Raw genomic sequence first — 18,337 nt, 5'->3', positions numbered from 1 at the left:
AGCCAAAGAAGTGAAGCCCAGACTTTTCTCTCCCCAGCTACTTGGGCCAGCTTCTATGGGGGAATCCCAAGGCATTCCCTGGCCAGATGAGAAACCTAGTTCCTCCAGCGTGTCCTGGGTCTACCTTTAGGTCTCCTCCCGGTTGGACGTGCCTGAAAAACCTCACCAGGGAGGCGTCCAGGAGGCATCCTGACCAGATGTCCGAGCCAACTCAACCAGTTCCTCTCCATGTGGAGGAGCAGCAGGTCTACTCCGAGCCCCTCCCGGATGACCGAGCTTCTCACCCTATTACTAAGGAAGAGCCCAGACACCCTACGGAGAAAACTCATTTTGGCCGCTTGTATCTGCGATCTCGTTCTTTCGGTCATTACCCAAAGCTCATGACCATAGGTGAGGGTAGGAACATAGATCAACCGGTAAATCGAGAGCTTCTCCTTCTGACTCAGCTCTCTCTTCACCACGACAGACCGGTCCGGTACAACGCCTGCATCACTGCAAACGCAACACCAATCCGCCTATCGATCTCACGCTCCAGTTTTCCCTCACTCGTGAACAACAGCCTGAGATACTTAAAACTCCTCCACTTGGGGCAGGACTTCATTTCTGTCCTGGAGTAGGCATTCTACCCTTTTCCCACTTCTCGGATTCAGAGGAACTGATTCTCATCCCAGCTGCTTCACACTCGGCCGCGAACCGCTCCAGTGATGGGTGGGGATCAGGTTCTGAAGAAGCCAACAGGACCACATCATCTGCGAAAATCAGAGGCCTGATCCTTTTTCATTTGTCTAATATATGCTTATTTATTTAATCATTAACTGTCCCTACAAAAATCTCCTCATTTGTTCATGAGTGAGAGGACTGGGGAGTCTCTAATGGTGTTTGATTTGTGTTTCTGTTGACAGAGAGTTAGTTCAATTCCAAAGATGTCCTCCTTCAAAAAATCACCCGCTCAGTGCAGAAGTCTCTGAGGTCCTGATGGCTGCTCATACGGAGTTTGGTTCTGTTGGAGGTTTCTTCCTGTTAAAAAGGATTTTTCCTCTCCACATTGCAAAATGCTTGTTTAGTATGGTGATTGCTGTAAAGACGCTGACACTAGTCAGTGTCTCCATGCAATCTGCTAGGTTCCTTAAATAGGAAATTTTTAAGTATTTGGCATAATTACATGAACTTAGTTTGTGGAAATGAGCTATGAGACCAGGATTTGATTATAAGAGCTTTTACTGGTTACTCTCAGCAACTTACACAGCCATGTTAACCGGGTAGCTCGAACGCGTGGTACATACGAACACCTCCCACGTCACAACTACGGTGTCTGTTAAAGTCCATCTGCAACATAACTCAATCATTGGATCAACTGATCTACATCCTCTCCTTTTAGTTATTGCAATCAATGAAAATCAACATATGCTATGCATAACAAAGTTAAATACTAATGACCCACTATCCAAATCACTTTACAAAGTAGGAGATGTGAAATGGTGTTGAACATTAATTGGCGATTAACTAATAAAGTCTTGTAACATTTTTTTTTCAAACCCTTATAACATTCTTATAACATTTATTTATTATTTTTTTTCCAAACCCAAATGTCCAGGAACATAAACATGAATCTGGTTGTCTGACATCACAACTGAATACTGGATAGATAAGAACCATCAAAGTAGCATTAATACATCACCTTCCCTTTTTTTATTATTTTTTTTAAACATTGTACTTGGGGTTAGGCTTACAAATGCGGCCTGAGCGTGTCACATAGGGAGCATTACTGTGTGATATCTCGGCGGAAGAGCAAACTGCAGGAACTTGTAGCACGCTGGAATGTGAAGTGGGCGTTCCAGCTGGTGGAGGTGTCTGCTGGGGTCCTAGAGCAGGGGAAGGAGTGTTCAGTGTGGCAGGATCAGCAGGATGGGGGCAGAGACGTGCAGGGCTGACCTGTCGGGGTGGTGGTGGCTCTGCAACGGGTAGGACGTGGCGACGATTTCTCCTATAGGTTCCTCTATTACACAGATGTCAGAGTCAAGGCCTGCGGGCCAGATGCGGCCCGCGGAGCATTTTTATGTGGCCCGCGAGATAAATATCAAAAATATATTAAAACTGGCCCGCTGGCCGTTTTTACCGCAAAGACTTCAACTCCCATGATGCTTTGCGGCGTCAGCGCGGAGCCGACGAAGCCCCCTCCTTTGTGTTTTTTCCAGCGCCTGCTGCCGGTCTCTGCAGCTCCGCTGTCTCGGACAAACTACACTCCTCTCACTCAGCGCCGAGTTTACTCAGCTATTTTCTGACGTTGAAGCCCAGAAACGGAGATTCTAGCCGCTCAGTAATGTGTTCACGACTGAAAGAAAAAGTGTTCCAACTAACGTCCAGACAGAGCTGATATAACTCCAGCGAGCAGCGACACGCTCAAACCAGCACGACTCTGTGGTTGTGTTTCCTCCCCGACACACAACAACGTGGTCAAGCTGCTCAGACATGTTCATCAGCACAAACCTATGTGAGCACCTGTTGTCATCTAATGTTGTCATTATTATGATGAAGATGAACAAAACAACAGGAGTCTCCTCCTCAGCTCAGATCAACCCCATGATGCAGGTATCTGGCTGGAACAGGTGAGCATCACAGTAAACCAGTGGAACAAACTGAGCTTTAAATATGTTGGTTTTATGCTCTTTTTCTGCTCCAAAACATGAAAGTTAACAGGTGAGATGTTGCATTTTCATTTAAGATAAAATGATATTTTATTTTGTTGTTGGCACGTGAGAAAAGATTTAACCTACAGTAAACAGGAAGTGGAAAGGCTGCAGATAGATGAATAGAATAGAAAATCCCTTTATTGTTCCTCAGTGGGGAACGCTAGACGTCACAGCAGTGATGACATGCATTACAGGAGATTAAAAGGAGAATAAAAAATAAGAAAAATGAATAAACAAGAAAACATAAATCCTGAATAGATTTTAAAAATGCTGATTATACCACAAGTAATGAATACCACTGATGCATTTTATTTAAAACTGACTTGCTCGTGTGTAATTTGTTTATTCCACATTCAGTGTTAATGCAGAAATAAGTTTGTTTCCAAATTTAAAGGTTCAAAATTGCATACATGTTGATAAAGAAAATGTGCAAATTTGCCGTCACTTTTTCAAAAAATATTAAGTTTGGCCCTCGACTCCGTCCCAGAGTTTCATTTCGGCCCCTTGTGAGTTTGAGTTTGACACCCCTGCTCTATTAGATTCGATGATGTAGGAGCGTGGTTCGCTGCACACCTCCTTCACCGTGCCAAGGCGATAGTGTCCCTTAGTAGCCTGCAACCTGACGACTTGACCTTCCGTGAGTGGTGGCAATGGGCGGCTTGTTGAGTCGTAGTACTGCTTCTGGATGAGCCTTTTCTTTTTGAGTTGCACACTGATCAGCTCAGCGTCCTTTGGGGCCAGTTCCAGCAGTGTGGTGTTGACAGGAAAAGTCGAACGGGTTTGCCTGGACATTAGACGTTCTGCAGGTGATCCCAGCGTTTTATCACGTGGAACATTTCTGATGTTTAGAAGATTGAGGAAAACGTCTGTCCCATCTCTATGAGATCTTTCCATCAACAGCTTGGGGCTGCGAACGGCTCTTTCAGCTAGTCCATTAGACTGTGGGTATTCTTGACTGCTGGTTACATGGACAAAGTCCCATTGCTGAGTGAATTCTCTAAAACGCTGACTGGTGTGTTGTCTTGCATTGTCAGAAATCAGGGTGTGAGGTGCCCCGTGGACTGAAAAATGTCTTTTCAGTTTGGTGATCACAGCTGCCGAAGATGTGTCCTGGAGACAGTCGATTTAGAACCAGCCTGAGTAGGAGTCGACTAGCACCATGTACTCTTGTCCATGCCACTCGAACATGTCTGTGGCGACTGTAGACCAAGGCAGGGTAGGAACCGGATGTAGTTTTAAAGGTTCCTTCTGTTGGTGCGGTCGGGTGCTGTTGCATGCTGAGCAGGAGAGCAGTTTTGTTGTTATGTCTTTGTTCTTTGCCGGCCAAAATACAGTGCCTCTTGCTCTGCGCTTTGTGGCTTCTAAGCCTGGGTGACCTCTGTGCATGATGCTTATGTATTCCTGTTGCAGGGAGTCGGGGATGACAGTTCTTTGACCTTTAACAACAACACCGTTCTCCACAATCAACTCTTCTCTGTATGGAAAGAATGGACGCACGGAAAGCGGAACCTGACGGTCTTTGTTGGGCCAGCCGTTCTGAATCACTGTGGTTAGAGTTTGCAGGACTTGGTCCCTTGCTGTGTGAGCTCGTAGCTCCTCCAACCTGGCTGTAGAGATGTAGCTGAGAGACATCACTTCGAAGTCGTTGTTTTCACCTTGTGTTCGGGAAACACTGCTGCTTGGGGCTCGCTACAGAGTGTCTGCAAGGTACATGTGCTTACCCTTCTTGTAGACTAGCTTTATGTCATAAGCTTGTAACTGCAGTAACATCCTCTGTAGGCGAGCTGGGGCAGTGTGGATTGGCTTTTTTAGAATTGTAACAAGGGGCTGATGGTCTGTTTCAACCGTTATGGGTTTCCCATATATGTAATCTCTGAACTTGGTGCACGCAAACACAACTGCCAACAGTTGTTTTTCGATTTGTGCGTAGCGTGTTTCGGTGTCTGTGAGCGTGCGGGACGCGTGCGCTACTGGCTTTGCACCCTGCAGACATGCAGCACCCAGTCCATACCGTGGAGCATCACAGGTTAAAATCACCGGCTGTTTTACATCAAAATATGACAGGACTGGTGCGCTAGCTAAACAGGACTTGAGGTTTTCAAATGCCTGTTGATGCTGTGGGAGCCAACACCAGACGGTGTCCTTGTGTGTTAAGTGTCTAAGCGGTGCTGCAATGCTGCTGAGATTTGGGATGAACTTTCCCAGGTAGTTAACCATACCGAGGAAACGCTGTACGGCCAGGGAGTCCTGGGGAACTGGCATGTTCGTGATAGCTTCAGTCTTTGTGGGATCAGCCCTGAGACCGTCTTTTGTGAACAGATGTCACACGTAACAAATTTGGTCAAGGCGAAACTTACATTTGTGGGGGTTTAGCCTGAGTTTAATCTCTCGTGCACGATCGAGCACCTTCTTTAGATTTGCATCGTGCTCTGCTGCATCGCGACCTCCCACGATGATGTCGTCGACTATGATTGCACAAGGGTAGCCGGCGAATAATTGCTCCATTGAGAGCTGGAAAAATTCACTCGCTGAATTTATGCCGAATGGCATGCGTAGAAACCTATAGCGCCCAAAGGGTGTACGGAATGTGGTTAGCAGTGATGACTTATGGTCGAGCTTTATCTGCCAAAATGAACTCTTTGCATCAAGTACTGAGAACAGCGTTGCACCTGCCATTTGGGTGGCAACTTCCTCAACGCTGCGCATTGGGTAGTGTGGTCTCTTTAAAGCAGCGTTTAGGTTTTTGGGATTAATGCACAGCCTTATCTCTTCTTTGTCTTTTTTGTGCGCTACCACCAATGATGAAACCCAGTCTGTGGGCTCGGAGACTGCTGAAATTACGCCTTTACTGGTCATGTTATCGAGCTCCATTTTGACTCGGGCCTGCATTGCTATAGGAATGCGGTGTGCTGGCCGGACGACGGGCTGCACTTCAGGGTCCAGGGTCATGGAGTATGTTATTGGAAGTTTTCCAAGCTCTTCACCGAACACATCACTGTACTGGTCACGGACAGTGTCGATAAAATCACTGTTAGTCTCTGTACCGCCTTGGTGGACATGATGGCTCAGTGTGACAAGTCTTAGGCGTACACTTGCTCAAAATCCCAGTAGTGGCACAACATCATGATCCACAAGGAAGAATGGTAGTGTGTGTAGCTGTCCATCTAGTGATAGGGGAAGTGTGGCAAAACCAGCTGTTTCGATCTTGCTGCCCCCGAAGGCCACTAGGTTTGCAGTCAGGGTCCGAAATTAAATTTTTTACTCACCGGCCAAGTTGGCTGGTAGATGATGAAAATCTACCGGCCAAGCATATTTTTTACCGGCCAAAATTCTAAATGATTTAGATCTACCTAAAGCATGTAATTCTATATTATGTTGATTCCAAACAGAGTGACAAAATAATTAAAACATCAATTAATAAGAAAAACAACTCTTTTGTCATTTTTACTATTTATTTATTTATTTTTAGAGATGTTTTTATGAACTCTTTCATCGAAATCTAGTCAGACTCCTTGTTTTCTCTGTCCATGAAGTCTGGCCTCCTGCTTCTGACACCGTCTTTGTGCCAAAGCATTACAGCCTCATTTGGGTCCTAGTCCTTGATCTCTGGAGAACACAGCTGCACCATGAGAATATCTGAAAGTGTGTCAGGGCTAGGGTTGTCACGGTAACCGGTGTAGCAGTAACCCCCGGTAAAAAAGTTGACAATAATAACAGTCTTGTTTAAAAAAAAAAAAAAATATATATATATATATATATATATATATATATATATATATATATATATATACACATATATATTATCTCGGTGGATTACCGTGGCTGCTGTGTAGGCGCGGTGACCCTTACCAGCCACCGTATCATCTGCTAGAAGTTGCCGGCGGCACACGCGCACTTTGTTGTTTACGACCAAAACTTTCTTTAAGCTAAAGCTGAAATAATGGCAGGAGGAGACGGCAGCACTCGGGACATTTATTATCCCTCAAAGAAGACAAAGTCGGAAGTATGGGCATTTTTTGGATATTTGAAGAATGCCGAGGGCCAGCTGTCTGTGAAAGGCAGCAACGCTACATGGCCATCATAATGCAGCCATTGTCTCACGACTCCGCCGTCTCCAGTTCGCCACTTTTCACAAAATCTTCTGGTTGCCACTGGTCCTGGTGGTTTTTCTTCCAGTTCGACGAGTTTTCTTTTGGAAGGCTGGCTGACTCCAGTTAAAAACCGCCACATTTCACCGCTAGTTTTAACGCGAAGCTAACTGCTAACTTGATAAACTGATTGAATGGGATAGGTGGAAATGATGTTTGATGCGGCGTTCACGTTTCGCGTACGTTTGTGTACGTTGCATGCAGGCGGGAGGAGTATCAGAAATCCGTGGAAGATGACTGATAAACATAACTAATTTGGTGCAAATATTTACTCGCCAGGTGGCAGGTAGAGCTCAAAAATTTACTCGCCAAATGGAGCAATTTACTCGCATTTGGCGAGTGGCGAGTGTTAATTTCGGACCCTGTTTGCAGTTTTATTGCATCCCAAAATTTGTCCCTCAGACAGCTGGAGAAATGTGCTTTTTGCCATTACATTACATTTAGCTCCAGTGTCGATTTTCATTTCAATAGGCTTGTCTCTTATGTGTAGACTCAGTGACAAATCCTTCATCCCAGTTGCCTCTATGGGTGTTTATATCGTCCACAACCACAACGGGCTCGACACCATCCACATAGAATGTGTCATCACTGTTGCTGTCAGGCTGTTGTAACTCTAGCTGATGTACAGGTTGTTTGATGTGGTATTTACCCACAAAGCATTGCTTTTTGGGATTTTCATTTGGAGGCTTTGATTTGCAGCATTTCTTGTAATGGTTCCATTTTTGACATTTGTGGCACTGCTGGCCAAATGCAGGACATTTGTCTCTCTGTGCAGCGTGATTTCCTCCACAATTGTTGCAGTTTGTGATGAGTTTCATCTCGTGCCTGCTCGCAGGTTTATAATTTGTCCTGGGACTCCCTCTGGAGGAGCTTGGCTGCAGTGCATCCACCGCCGTGGCTGGCTGTTTTGACAGAGCTCTCGTGTTCTCCTCGGTCATTTCATAAACGCGGCAGATAGAAATGGCTTTGGAAAGGGTTAAGTCACAGTCACGTAAAAGAGCCTTCCTTATGCCGTCATTAGTTATGCCACAAACAATCCTGTCGCAGATTAACTCATCTGTTAAATCTCCAAAGTGACAACTTTTAGCTTTAATTTTCAAATCACTGATGAAGGACTCAACAGTCTCACCTTGTTTCTGATTTCGGGAATGAAACTTGTGTCTCTCCATTATTTTGTTGTATTGTGGGTGACACATTTCCCGAAATTTCTTTTTTAGACAGTCTGGGTCCTCTTTGGATTCTGCTGGATGAATGACTGCTCCGTCTCCTGTGGGTGGCGCCCTAATTTCTGCGGCGTAGATGAAGGAGCATTCTCTTTCAATAGCTTCTGTTCCTGCTAGATTAAGGATGATATAAGCTTTCGTTTTGTCAGATTTGTCAGAGTGGGCTGCCTCAATAAAGATGTCGTATTCCCTTTCAAAAACACGCCAATTCTCGGCAATGTCCCCGTCAAAGACAAGCGGGTCTGGTCTGCGAAAACCCTCCGCCATTTTTTTCTTGCTAGTCCGTTAGCCACTTGTAAGGTATGCCTCTTCTGTTCAAACGTTGAAAAAAATGACGCTTACTGGCGATAGATCCGTGACGTCTTCTGACAAAAATGTGGAAATGAGCTATGAGACCAGGATTTGATTATAAGAGCTTTTACTGGTTACTCTCAGCAACTTACACAGCCATGTTAACCGGGTAGCTCGAACGCGTGGTACATACGAACACCTCCCACGTCACAACTATGGTGTCTGTTAAAGTCCATCTGCAGCATAACTCAATCATTGGATCAACTGATCTACATAGTTGGACTGTTTTTCTTTGGGAAGTGCTTTGAGACAACTGTTGTAGTGATTTGGCTCTATATAAAATATAATAATTTATAGTAATATATAATAAACTTGAATTTGATGCAAAGGAACTTGTTAAAATTAAAACTAAGCCATTTTTTTCACTTGATAATGTCTATCACACAATGAATTTTAAACATATATGTTGTTTTATAAGGCTAAATTAGATCTTTATCCGTCTGATTCTGTTCCTTTTAAAATCACTGAATCAGATCAGAGCATCCTTATCAATTGTAGTAATATTTAAATCTCTGGGTTTTATTTTGTTAGCTTAAATCAGGGGTCGGCAACCTGTTCCCATCAAAGAGCCATTATTACCCGTTTCCCACATTAAAGGAAGCACTGGGAGCCACAGCAGCCGCGGCGTTGTGGGCGGGGCCTACCCTCAGACAGCAGAGAGCTGCTTTAACCAATCACAACAGGTGACAGCAATCAATACCGGTCGCTCGTGTACGTCAGAGTTATCTTTCATAAGAAGATAATCAATAAAACGATTTATATAAAGTGGATCCAGAAGTTGTAGCCCGTCTCTGCTACAATATTTAGATATTTTTCACCCTGTTGGTGGTTTTACTGAGCAGGTGTCACTTTTGTCATACGTTTCTTTTTAAAACATGTTTAGACTGTTCAGAATACAAATCCAGGCTCTGTCACGTTTGATTGTTGTAATTAAACTTTGTAGGTGGGGAAGGTCAGAAAAGGATCCGATCATTTTGTTTTTCCCTCATTTACAGTGACGGAGATAACGGTGCAGTGCGCCTGGCTCTGGTGTTAATCAAGTTAAATTATATCTCTTTGCAACAATTTTCACAAGAAAACAGAACAGTTAAAAGCAGGGCTTGTGTTGACCAGATAGTTCCCGTATTCAAGTGGTGCTTGCTGCAGAACCACAAAGGTGGAGCTGCACCAGAAGGTGGAGCTGCACCAGAGTCAGCCCCACCCATTCCATCAGAGTCAGTCCAATTCCTTCCAGTTGTCAGACTTAATAGCATTCTGGAACCAAAGAGGGTGTTATAGCTAATATCATCTAAAATGCAAGATTGAGGACGGAGTTGAGAAGTTAATTGAACAGTTTTGTAAAGTTTCCATATAATTAAAAATCTAACTTTTGGAACTTTTTACCAAGTTATATTGTCATTTCCTCATAAGAAACACGCCAAAGCCATTTTTGGCCTCATTCACACATTTTCCTCCCATCTCAGCTTCAATTTGGTCTCCTCCCCCGAAGCGGGTCTGGTCTTGGTTCTCAAATCTGGATATTCCGTGAATTTTCGTGACAAATTATTTCTGAAATGACTTACTGAGACACCGCCAATAAACCATACATCCCATCTACAAAAACACACTGGATGGGACAATTATGATGGAACAATTACATGCGACGCCACTAGCTTGTTATCAGATTTAGTGGTCAAGTGGTTATGGAGTCAGCTTGGCATGTAGTTTTGCGCAGGTTCGCCTCCAGGTAGCGGTGCAAACTTTTTACTTCTTTTCTAGCTACACTTGCCAGTACTACGTTTTTAACCATTTATTGGTACATGTTTAAAATACAATGACTAATGTGTTTTTTTTTTAATTCGTTTATTTAGCCAGTGTGAGTCCATTTGTGAGCAGAGTTTCAACTAAAATGCTGTTTAGGAACGACCAAATTCCAAGAACTTTTAGAGACATAAATATTTTGCAGAAAATAAACATTACAACTAAAATATAAACAAATTAAATGTTTCAGCTGGCTAAATAGATTGTTGTCGACCCCACCGAGAGTTGAACCAACATCAGCTGAGGGGAAAGCAAAACTTAAGTTCGATGATCTTGCCATTAGACTACTAGAGCCCACTAAGCCTTTGTCCTTAAATGCTTTTGTACCTTGGTTCTGTTGGAGCGGCTATGGGCGGATATTTGCTAAATGAAACCTTTTCATTTCGGGATATATTCAGGCTTTGTCATGTAGCAAGTTATATGTATCTTGCTTAATTGGAGCATAGAACATAGCATTAACATTTGTAAACTAGTAACAGCCGTAATTCATGTGGGTCAGGTTAGTTTGCGATTAAAAAAAGCAAAACTGAAAAAGTCAGTGGGCTAGGCTGTTTGCGTGAGTGGGCGGGGCTGACTCTGGTGCTGCTCCACCTTATGGTGCAGCTCCGCCTTTGTGGTTCTGCAGCGAGCACCCTCTCCCTGTATTTGACCGTTTATTTTGACGGAGAAAGAATAGAAAGAATTACCCAGACGCATGCAGATGAACTGACATTTTATTCGTTACGTACATCGCAGATGCAGCTAAATCACTCAAGAAAAGATTCCGATCTGAACACCTGAGCTGGACACTGCTCAGCGCAGCTCGCTGTCAGCGCGTACGTACGGTGCACAGCAAGCTGAAGATGTGGAGAGGGGCTTGGAACGCATCGCAGAACCAGAGCGCATGCGGGAAGATTCCTCCGACTGAAGCGAAACTTGTCACTTAGAAAATGTTCCCTGATTATGAAACTTTGGCTGAATAGCGCTTGTTCCTGTCTCCAATGTGGAGTCGCATCCAGAATGCGCCAATATGATTACGCACAAGCGTGACCGTCAACCCGGTCTCACAGTAAGACCGGGTTGGACCTGTTCAGGTTTACGCAGACAATCTTTACATTTAGAATTGGCATACAGTAGGGCTGTAGGTAAACGATTATTTTCAAAACGATTATTCTGGCGATTATTTTATCGAATAGTCGACTATTCTAATGACTAATTAAATGATTAATCTTATGATTGTTTTTTTTTTTGCTGTACAATTGATTAAAACCAAAATATTTTAAATAAATACCCCCAAAATTGTATAAATGGCTTTATTACACAACAATTTTCCAAAGTCAAACATCTTTTGCTTAAAACAAAATAAAAGCAGTAGTTTTAGTGCAAAACAGAACACTGTGCAGGTCACAGCATGAACATCCCTGAGTGTTTAACACAAAAAAACTGTTTAACAGTCTCTAAAGGAAGAGCACCCAGTTTTACAGCCTGAACAGAAAAAATTGTTGTATAGTTTTAAAAATGCAGTGCAAAACAAAACACTGTGCAGTGCACAGCACACATTCCTCAGTGTGTCCCAGTTATTGCAAAATGAAACTGAACCGTTATTCTGTTAGTGTATGCAGTTTAAAACTGTCTATATTTTTATTTTTTTCCCCTCCCACATCTCCACACTGTACTACTCCTCTGCACTGCCTACTCTGAATTGCTGTGGAGGAATGTGAGCATGTCCACATGCTCTTTGGTGAGACTAGCTCTTTTTTTGTTGACAACTGTCCCTGCTGCTGAAAACAAACGTTCAGACGCTGTGGATGTTGCAGGGGCGCCCAGATAAGACTTTGCCACAACAGCCAGGGTGGGGAATCTCACTTCATTTTCCTTCCACCACTGGAGTGGGTTTCGGTCCTTTGGAATGGGTTTCTCCCCAAAGTACACAAGCAACTCATTCCTGACAGCGTCTTCTCTCTGTTCCCGGCCTGATTCGTCATCTTCCAGCTCCTCCTCATCTGAGCCAAGCAGTGAGTGTAGGACGGACTTTGGCTTCAGCATGGCATCATGCTGCTGGTGGGAGACATCAGCTTCAGGTTCTTCCTTCACTAGAACTGGTCTGGCTTCAAGTGCAAGGCTCTGAAGTTTGATTTTTACCTTCAGGACATCATCAGTGGAAAGAAATTTCAGCTTTCGGAATCGTGGATCAAGGGCTGCCGCGAAGATGCTCACATTCTCATTTTCATCATATGAAGTCTGATTCTTCCATCTGAAACATAATTGATATGATTTTTACACTTACATAAATTCAAAGTGCTTGGAGGGAAAGACTAGTAGAAGCAACAGCTCTATGATATATACCTATGAGGAAAACATTAAGACGCAAACTGGGAAAGCTTAATTTAAAATACATTTAGTTAGTTTAAAACTAGATTTCAAGACCAGAATAATTACACTGACCTTGAAGCAATCTCTGCAGCGACTGTTGTTTGGAAGGTGGCAATGGGAGCAGAATCAAATGTTTTCTCTGTGGACTTCTGTAGACCTTTCACCAGAGGCGGCAGGACAGATCCTGTGACGTATGCCTCTCCACTAAGGAAGACAGTGGCTTGCTCAAATGGCTCAAGTGCTTGCTGTAATTCCTCCAAGAGGCTCCACTGTTCAGCTTTCATATCAAGGTAACGTTTTGATGCCTTAGTGACCTCTGGGTCTGAAAGGGTTGCAGTTACAGGCCAGCGCTGCTCAAGGAGGCGTGTAATCATATAAAAGGAACTATTCCATCGCACAGCTACATCCTGGATTAATTTGTGTTGAGGAGTGCCCATCTGCTCTTGTTTGGCCTTTAGTTTAAGGAGGGCAAAATTGCTATTGTGAAAGTAGCTGACAAGCTCCCTTGCTGCCCCAAGCGCCCTGCTGATCTGGGGGTGTTTCAGAGCCTGGTTGACTATCAGCTGTGTTGTATGGCCAGCACACCGAAGGGAAGATACACCATGCCTCTCCTCAAGGATCCGTAGGGCTTTCACAACATTAGCTGCATTGTCGTGGACTATTGCCTGGACATCATTGCGAAGAGAGAAATCAAACTTCTCAGCAACCTCTTCGATCCAGAGAGCGATGTTGTCTGCTGTGTGTCGCTCTTCGAGGGGCTTTGTACACAGGACAAATGAGACCATCTCCCAGTTGTCGTCGATGTAATGGCAGGTCACGCCAAGGTAGGCCTCAGTGGCAATGCTTGTCCAGGCATCAGTGGTGAGTGTGACTTTTGAGGACCTCTTCTTTATGTTCTTCTTTAAATTCTCCAGAGTATCTTCATATGTCTTTTCCAACTGGTTTGTGAACCACCACCTGGATGGACATTTGAAGCCGGGACAGGCGTATTCGACCATATCGATGAAGGCGTCACCCTCAACAAGAGACAAAGGCCTCATGTCTTTAACAATCAACTGTAAGATAAGGAAAATATAAATATAGAAACAACATAGCATTTAACAGTTAATTACTAGACAAATCTCACAAGGACATGAAGAAAAAAGAAGCCAACAAAAGCAAACGCTGGAGATTATAGACACTGGACCCTATTTTGTCCTATTTGTCATCTGTTTTTATCTAAATGAGGGTGAATTTTTTTTTACATAGTTAGCAGTTTCCTCCTAAAAGATGCTGAAAGCAAGCAACAGTTAGCTAATATTTATTACTTACTTTCAAGATCCTTTTATTCAGCTCAGCTGCCCTCTGAGGTGTGCATTGCATCTCTTGCCCAAGATAAGACGACAAGGTTCTTTGCTTTGCTCTGGAAAACACAAAATCAATTCAAAGATTAAAAACGTTTATAGTCAAATGCACAGTTAGAAACATGTTTCCCTGTTGCAATAAAGTCATTACTTTGCCGCCCGCCCTTGTTGCCAAATAAAAAATAAATAAAAACCACAACATAAGCTACACACAAGTATAGGCTTTGCAGAATGCAAATTAGAACACATTTGGAGCATATCAGAACAACAGCTATGAAAGTATGGCATCTTAAATCTGCTCTTAGCCTTATTGCAGTGCTATGCCACGATTAAGTCATTTGAGAATGCTGGTGTGGCTAATTTTGTAATGTTAAGTCATGTTTTGTACAACAATACATTTTGTCATTGAACACAGCATTATATGCTATCGCTAATTAACGTTAGCTAAATACAGCCATGTTTATTGTTTAGCCAAACCAAACACGCCCTACCGAAGTGCGCAGAGCTCACGCACATGTTACACAAACATGCAATCAAGTTAGCAAACATATGATATAATGTTACTTACTTCTGTTCGCGGGAGTCACGGGTAACAATGGGATGCCTCCGCTTCAGATGCTCCCACATGGACGTTGTGCTGGTGTGATAAGCCAATTCCGTGGTGCAAAGACAGCAAATAACGGCACTTTTACGTTTTGTGCTCCGTTTAAAATATTCCCACACCTTTGAGGTAGGGCGCCGGGGTACCTGAGACATTGCTGCTGAGTCTGAGTCCATCAGATGAACGGAGTTTTTGTTCTCTCTGTTTTGGTCACGTGGTGCGTCGACTTCCGGATTTGACGTCGACGTTTTTTTAGAATCGAATCCTCGACGTCATCGAAGCGTCGCTACAGGCCTAGCATACAGATGTAAAATTAATGCAGTAAAATATAAAGCATTTTATTTAAATATCCATTCATTATTTTACAAGCACAGAGAGCCGCATCAGATGGATGGAAGAGCCGCATGCGGCTCCAGAGCCACGGGTTGCCGACCCCTGGCTTAAATCAAGGACTCACAGGTCCTGATAGCAGCTGCAGGGGCTCTTTTTATCTGTGTTGAGTGCGTTATTACCCAGATTAAAACAATAAAAATTTCAGGGGCCTATATAATTCCATCCAACATGATTGAGATATTGTTTGTGAATATTTCCCTGTAATATTCTTAAATGTTTAAGTAGAAAAATGTATAAACTACTAAGGAATTTTTATGACATTTCACTTTTAACTGAAGTAAAGAGTCAAAAGGTGGAAAGTTTACCAACCTCTGTAGCAGTGGAGACAGGTTCAGAAACATCAGACTGGAGAACTGATGGAGAGAGGGAAATTAGTACTACAATTTCAATTTCAAAAGAACAATCACAACCAGCAAATCAAAATACTACACCAAGCAGCAGAAATTACACAAAAAAATAGTTATTAGGGCTCACTATCCTGGCTCTTGCCTGTAAAGCCTGTGTTGATTTAATGTCCAGGAGAGGGCAAACATCTCAGTTGTGAATGCACTGATCCACTTTTTTTTACTACCAATACTGATATCTGGTTTGATATCGATCGATATCCATCCAATACCATCACAGAAAACCAACACTGTATTACCTAATGAAATACACTAGAACAATTGGAGAAATATAAATGAGGCTGTAGCCCCTCTAGAAGACCTCAAATCCTGCTGCTCTCTGCTTTGGCTTACTTCTATATCTTGAAACAGGAGAACCACAGTAGTTCCCCCAGGGTTTCCCTTACATAGGTGAAATCCCACCGCCACGCCTACAACATCCCAAGTTTTATTGATGTTTTTTTTTTTTGCGCCGTTTCCCGAAGAAGCAGCGGGAACTACTGTGTTGTTGCTTGTGATCACAGCCGGCAGGTAGCAAGGAGGAGGAGGCAGGGTGGTTACAGCTATGAGCGTACGGATAAAGCATTTTTGACGAATACGAGCAAGAAACGAGTGTAAAACTCGTAAATATCTGTAATCGTGCTGAATGAAATCCTCATTGGGTAACTGACTGTCTTCACGCTCTGTGATTGGCCAGTCAGATAGAGCGCCCGCCCCTCCCTACACACAAAACTGCAGCCGGGAGCTCCGTCAGCTCGGCCCAGGCATCAACGCACACACACACACAGTAAGCCGGGCGTGCACTGTACGACTTTTTCACTTTTTTGAGCCGATTTTCCACTCGTGCGAGAATCCACAAGATCGGGGCGAGTTTAGCGCTGAGCGTCGTGTAGTGTACAGGGGGTTACGAGAGGCGATTAACACCACGTGACCAGCTACTGATCAGCAATCGTGAGCTCGCACGGACTTCTGGAGTGTTTGATATTTATCTCGTTCCTCATGAGGGTTGAAGCGGCGCTGCGAGCAGCTGCGACCCAAAAAGTATCAGAACCGCTCATGGCGCATTCGCAATCATGCATCAACTCCGCTCCCCGCTATTTCCCCAATAACTCACGTTGTTCGTTTTTATTTCTACACATTTTTTTACTCACAATGTGTGTTTGTCGTGTTCATGTCAAATTAAACTGATCACAAAACACAGATTTACTTTCTTTATTTCGTTTCCTCATCCAACCCCCATAAATCCCTGTGTGTCCTCCTGCAGCACTCCCGAAGGACAACAGGCAAAACAAGACAAAAAAGTCTGTTGTGTAAAAACTGCTATTTTTAGCATATTTTAGGTCCGACGTGTTGCTACCAGACGTACAGTGAGCACATGACTCGTGAGATCTGCCCTGCGCTGAAATCGTACAGTTTGAGCTGAAGCTGTGTTACGAGTGAAAAAGTCGCACAGTGTCCGCCCAGCTTATTATAATGTTCACTGTGATGCATCTTGATGTTCTTAACAAATAAATTAAATCAAAAATATTGGTCAATAATGCCAAATATGTAAATTTGTGTTTCAGTCATTTTTATACTGGCTTACTAATACTTCATTAAGTCTACTAAGCAGGGGTGTAGAAGGTTTTTATTAGGGCCAGCCCAGTAATGATCTTGGACCAAAATAAAGGGGGCCGAAAGTCAAATAAAGGGGGCAAAAGAAGATGTTTTTTCAGACGCCAAGAAAAATTAAATGCCAAATCCACCCTGCAAAGTGTGTCACTGAGAGTTTAAAACAGAAATTATTATTGTGCAAATATTGGTGTACTCACCTTTAATACTAGTTATTACAATGCAGCAGTCGCTGGATTGGTGCAGTTCAAAGTGGAGTGCATCAAATAAAACAATATTAACATAAAGGTGAGACGTGTCATACAGAATAATTTGTCTCTCATTCTCCCCCACCTCTTCCTATGGTCACCACCTCTAAACCCGCATTTTTTGTCATGTCCATCCTCGAATAAAAACGCTTGCTGTGTATCTTTGTACTTCTTCAGTCACAGGTGACAAAACATTTGACTTTCTCAGTGAGATGTTTTGTGTCTGACATAAAATAAAAATTTGGCTCACTTTTCATCCTAAGCTTGCGATCTCAGTCTCGACAGATGTTTGAACTCCGCCTGTCCTTGCGTGGCTGCAGAAGAGCCCTTGCAACAACAGATAACAGCGTTGCGTCTATCCGAACCAATGCAGACAGAGAAGTAAAAATTAGGCTTGAATCCTTGCCTGTTTACAGCCTGATGTGCTTCTCTTCCTCTTGATGCTGGTTTTGTCTTCTTGGAAGACTCTTCATGATATTCACTAAAAAAATGAACAAAAATCTAATCAAAAGCCAGTACTTTGTACAAGTACACACAGTAATCCAACTATTCTCCTCACAGATCACATCATCTACTATCCTTCACTTCATTTGTACCACAACCAGGGGTGGACTGGGACCAAAAATTGGCCCTGTCATTTTGTACCACTAGTATTTTTTTTACACCAGCTTTCTGACCCTGGTCTTCTATATTCCATATCCATCATGTTTTAATTGTTTCCCTGCTCCAGCACAAAAGGTTTATCTTTTTTAGCTTTTCAACACAACAAAACATGATCAGGGCAAGAAAACTGCTGATATTTAGCAGCTCATTTTAGGTAAAATAAAAACAAGCAAATTTTCTAATTTATCACAAACCTAAGTTGTATTCCCTAAAGATCAATAAAATTGTCCTCACACACATCATATTACCAGTGTACATTATTCTGATGTCATTAGAATTACCTTGAACTTATTTGGAATACAAATTTCAAATGTGATTCTTCTCATTGATTGCTAGCTTTTTCAAATATATTTTAGTTATTCAGTTCACAGAATTATCCTCTTTTCTGTCTCATGAGCTGCAGCAGCAGCAGCTGGGATGTTTATGCCCAGTTTTAATTTTTTCAACAACATTCTCACTTTCACATGAAGCCCACCATGTTGTTAGGTCCATTTTAAGAGGGCTTCAGATCTTCTAAAACATTCCTAACCC

The 18,337-nt window shown here is 43.0% G+C and overlaps 1 protein-coding gene across 1 annotated transcript; it reads right to left on the bottom strand.

The window, feature by feature from the left end:
- Positions 1 to 8,513: 8,513 nt before the first annotated feature.
- LOC139063372 (E3 SUMO-protein ligase ZBED1-like) lies at positions 8,514 to 17,277 on the bottom strand. Its single transcript, XM_070545099.1, has 8 exons — positions 17,229 to 17,277; positions 14,476 to 14,674; positions 13,876 to 13,966; positions 12,637 to 13,619; positions 11,985 to 12,445; positions 11,162 to 11,277; positions 10,989 to 11,048; positions 8,514 to 8,588 (listed from the first exon to the last, which is right to left on the bottom strand). Exons 1-8 carry the CDS (start codon positions 17,275 to 17,277, stop codon positions 8,514 to 8,516), a joined length of 2,034 nt encoding a protein of 677 aa, XP_070401200.1.
- Positions 17,278 to 18,337: the final 1,060 nt, after the last annotated feature.

This window comes from Nothobranchius furzeri, chromosome 15 (assembly GCF_043380555.1).
Source record: "Nothobranchius furzeri strain GRZ-AD chromosome 15, NfurGRZ-RIMD1, whole genome shotgun sequence".
NCBI lineage: Eukaryota > Metazoa > Chordata > Actinopteri > Cyprinodontiformes > Nothobranchiidae > Nothobranchius > Nothobranchius furzeri.
This window is presented reverse-complemented; position numbering and strand designations above follow the sequence as displayed.

What these genes read in the sequence shown, in the direction of transcription:
- LOC139063372 (XM_070545099.1), bottom strand. Translation starts at nt 17,277, where the DNA reads ATGGACATGACAAAAAATGCGGGTTTAGAGGTGGTGACCATAGGAAGA. An exon ending in ACAAGCGCTATTCAGCCAAA is followed by an intron (nt 11,049 to 11,161) that starts GTTTCATAATCA and finishes CCACATCTTCAG; the next exon opens with CTTGCTGTGCACCGTACGTA. An exon ending in CTGAGCAGTGTCCAGCTCAG is followed by an intron (nt 8,589 to 10,988) that starts GTGTTCAGATCG and finishes GTTATGCTGCAG; the next exon opens with ATGGACTTTAACAGACACCA.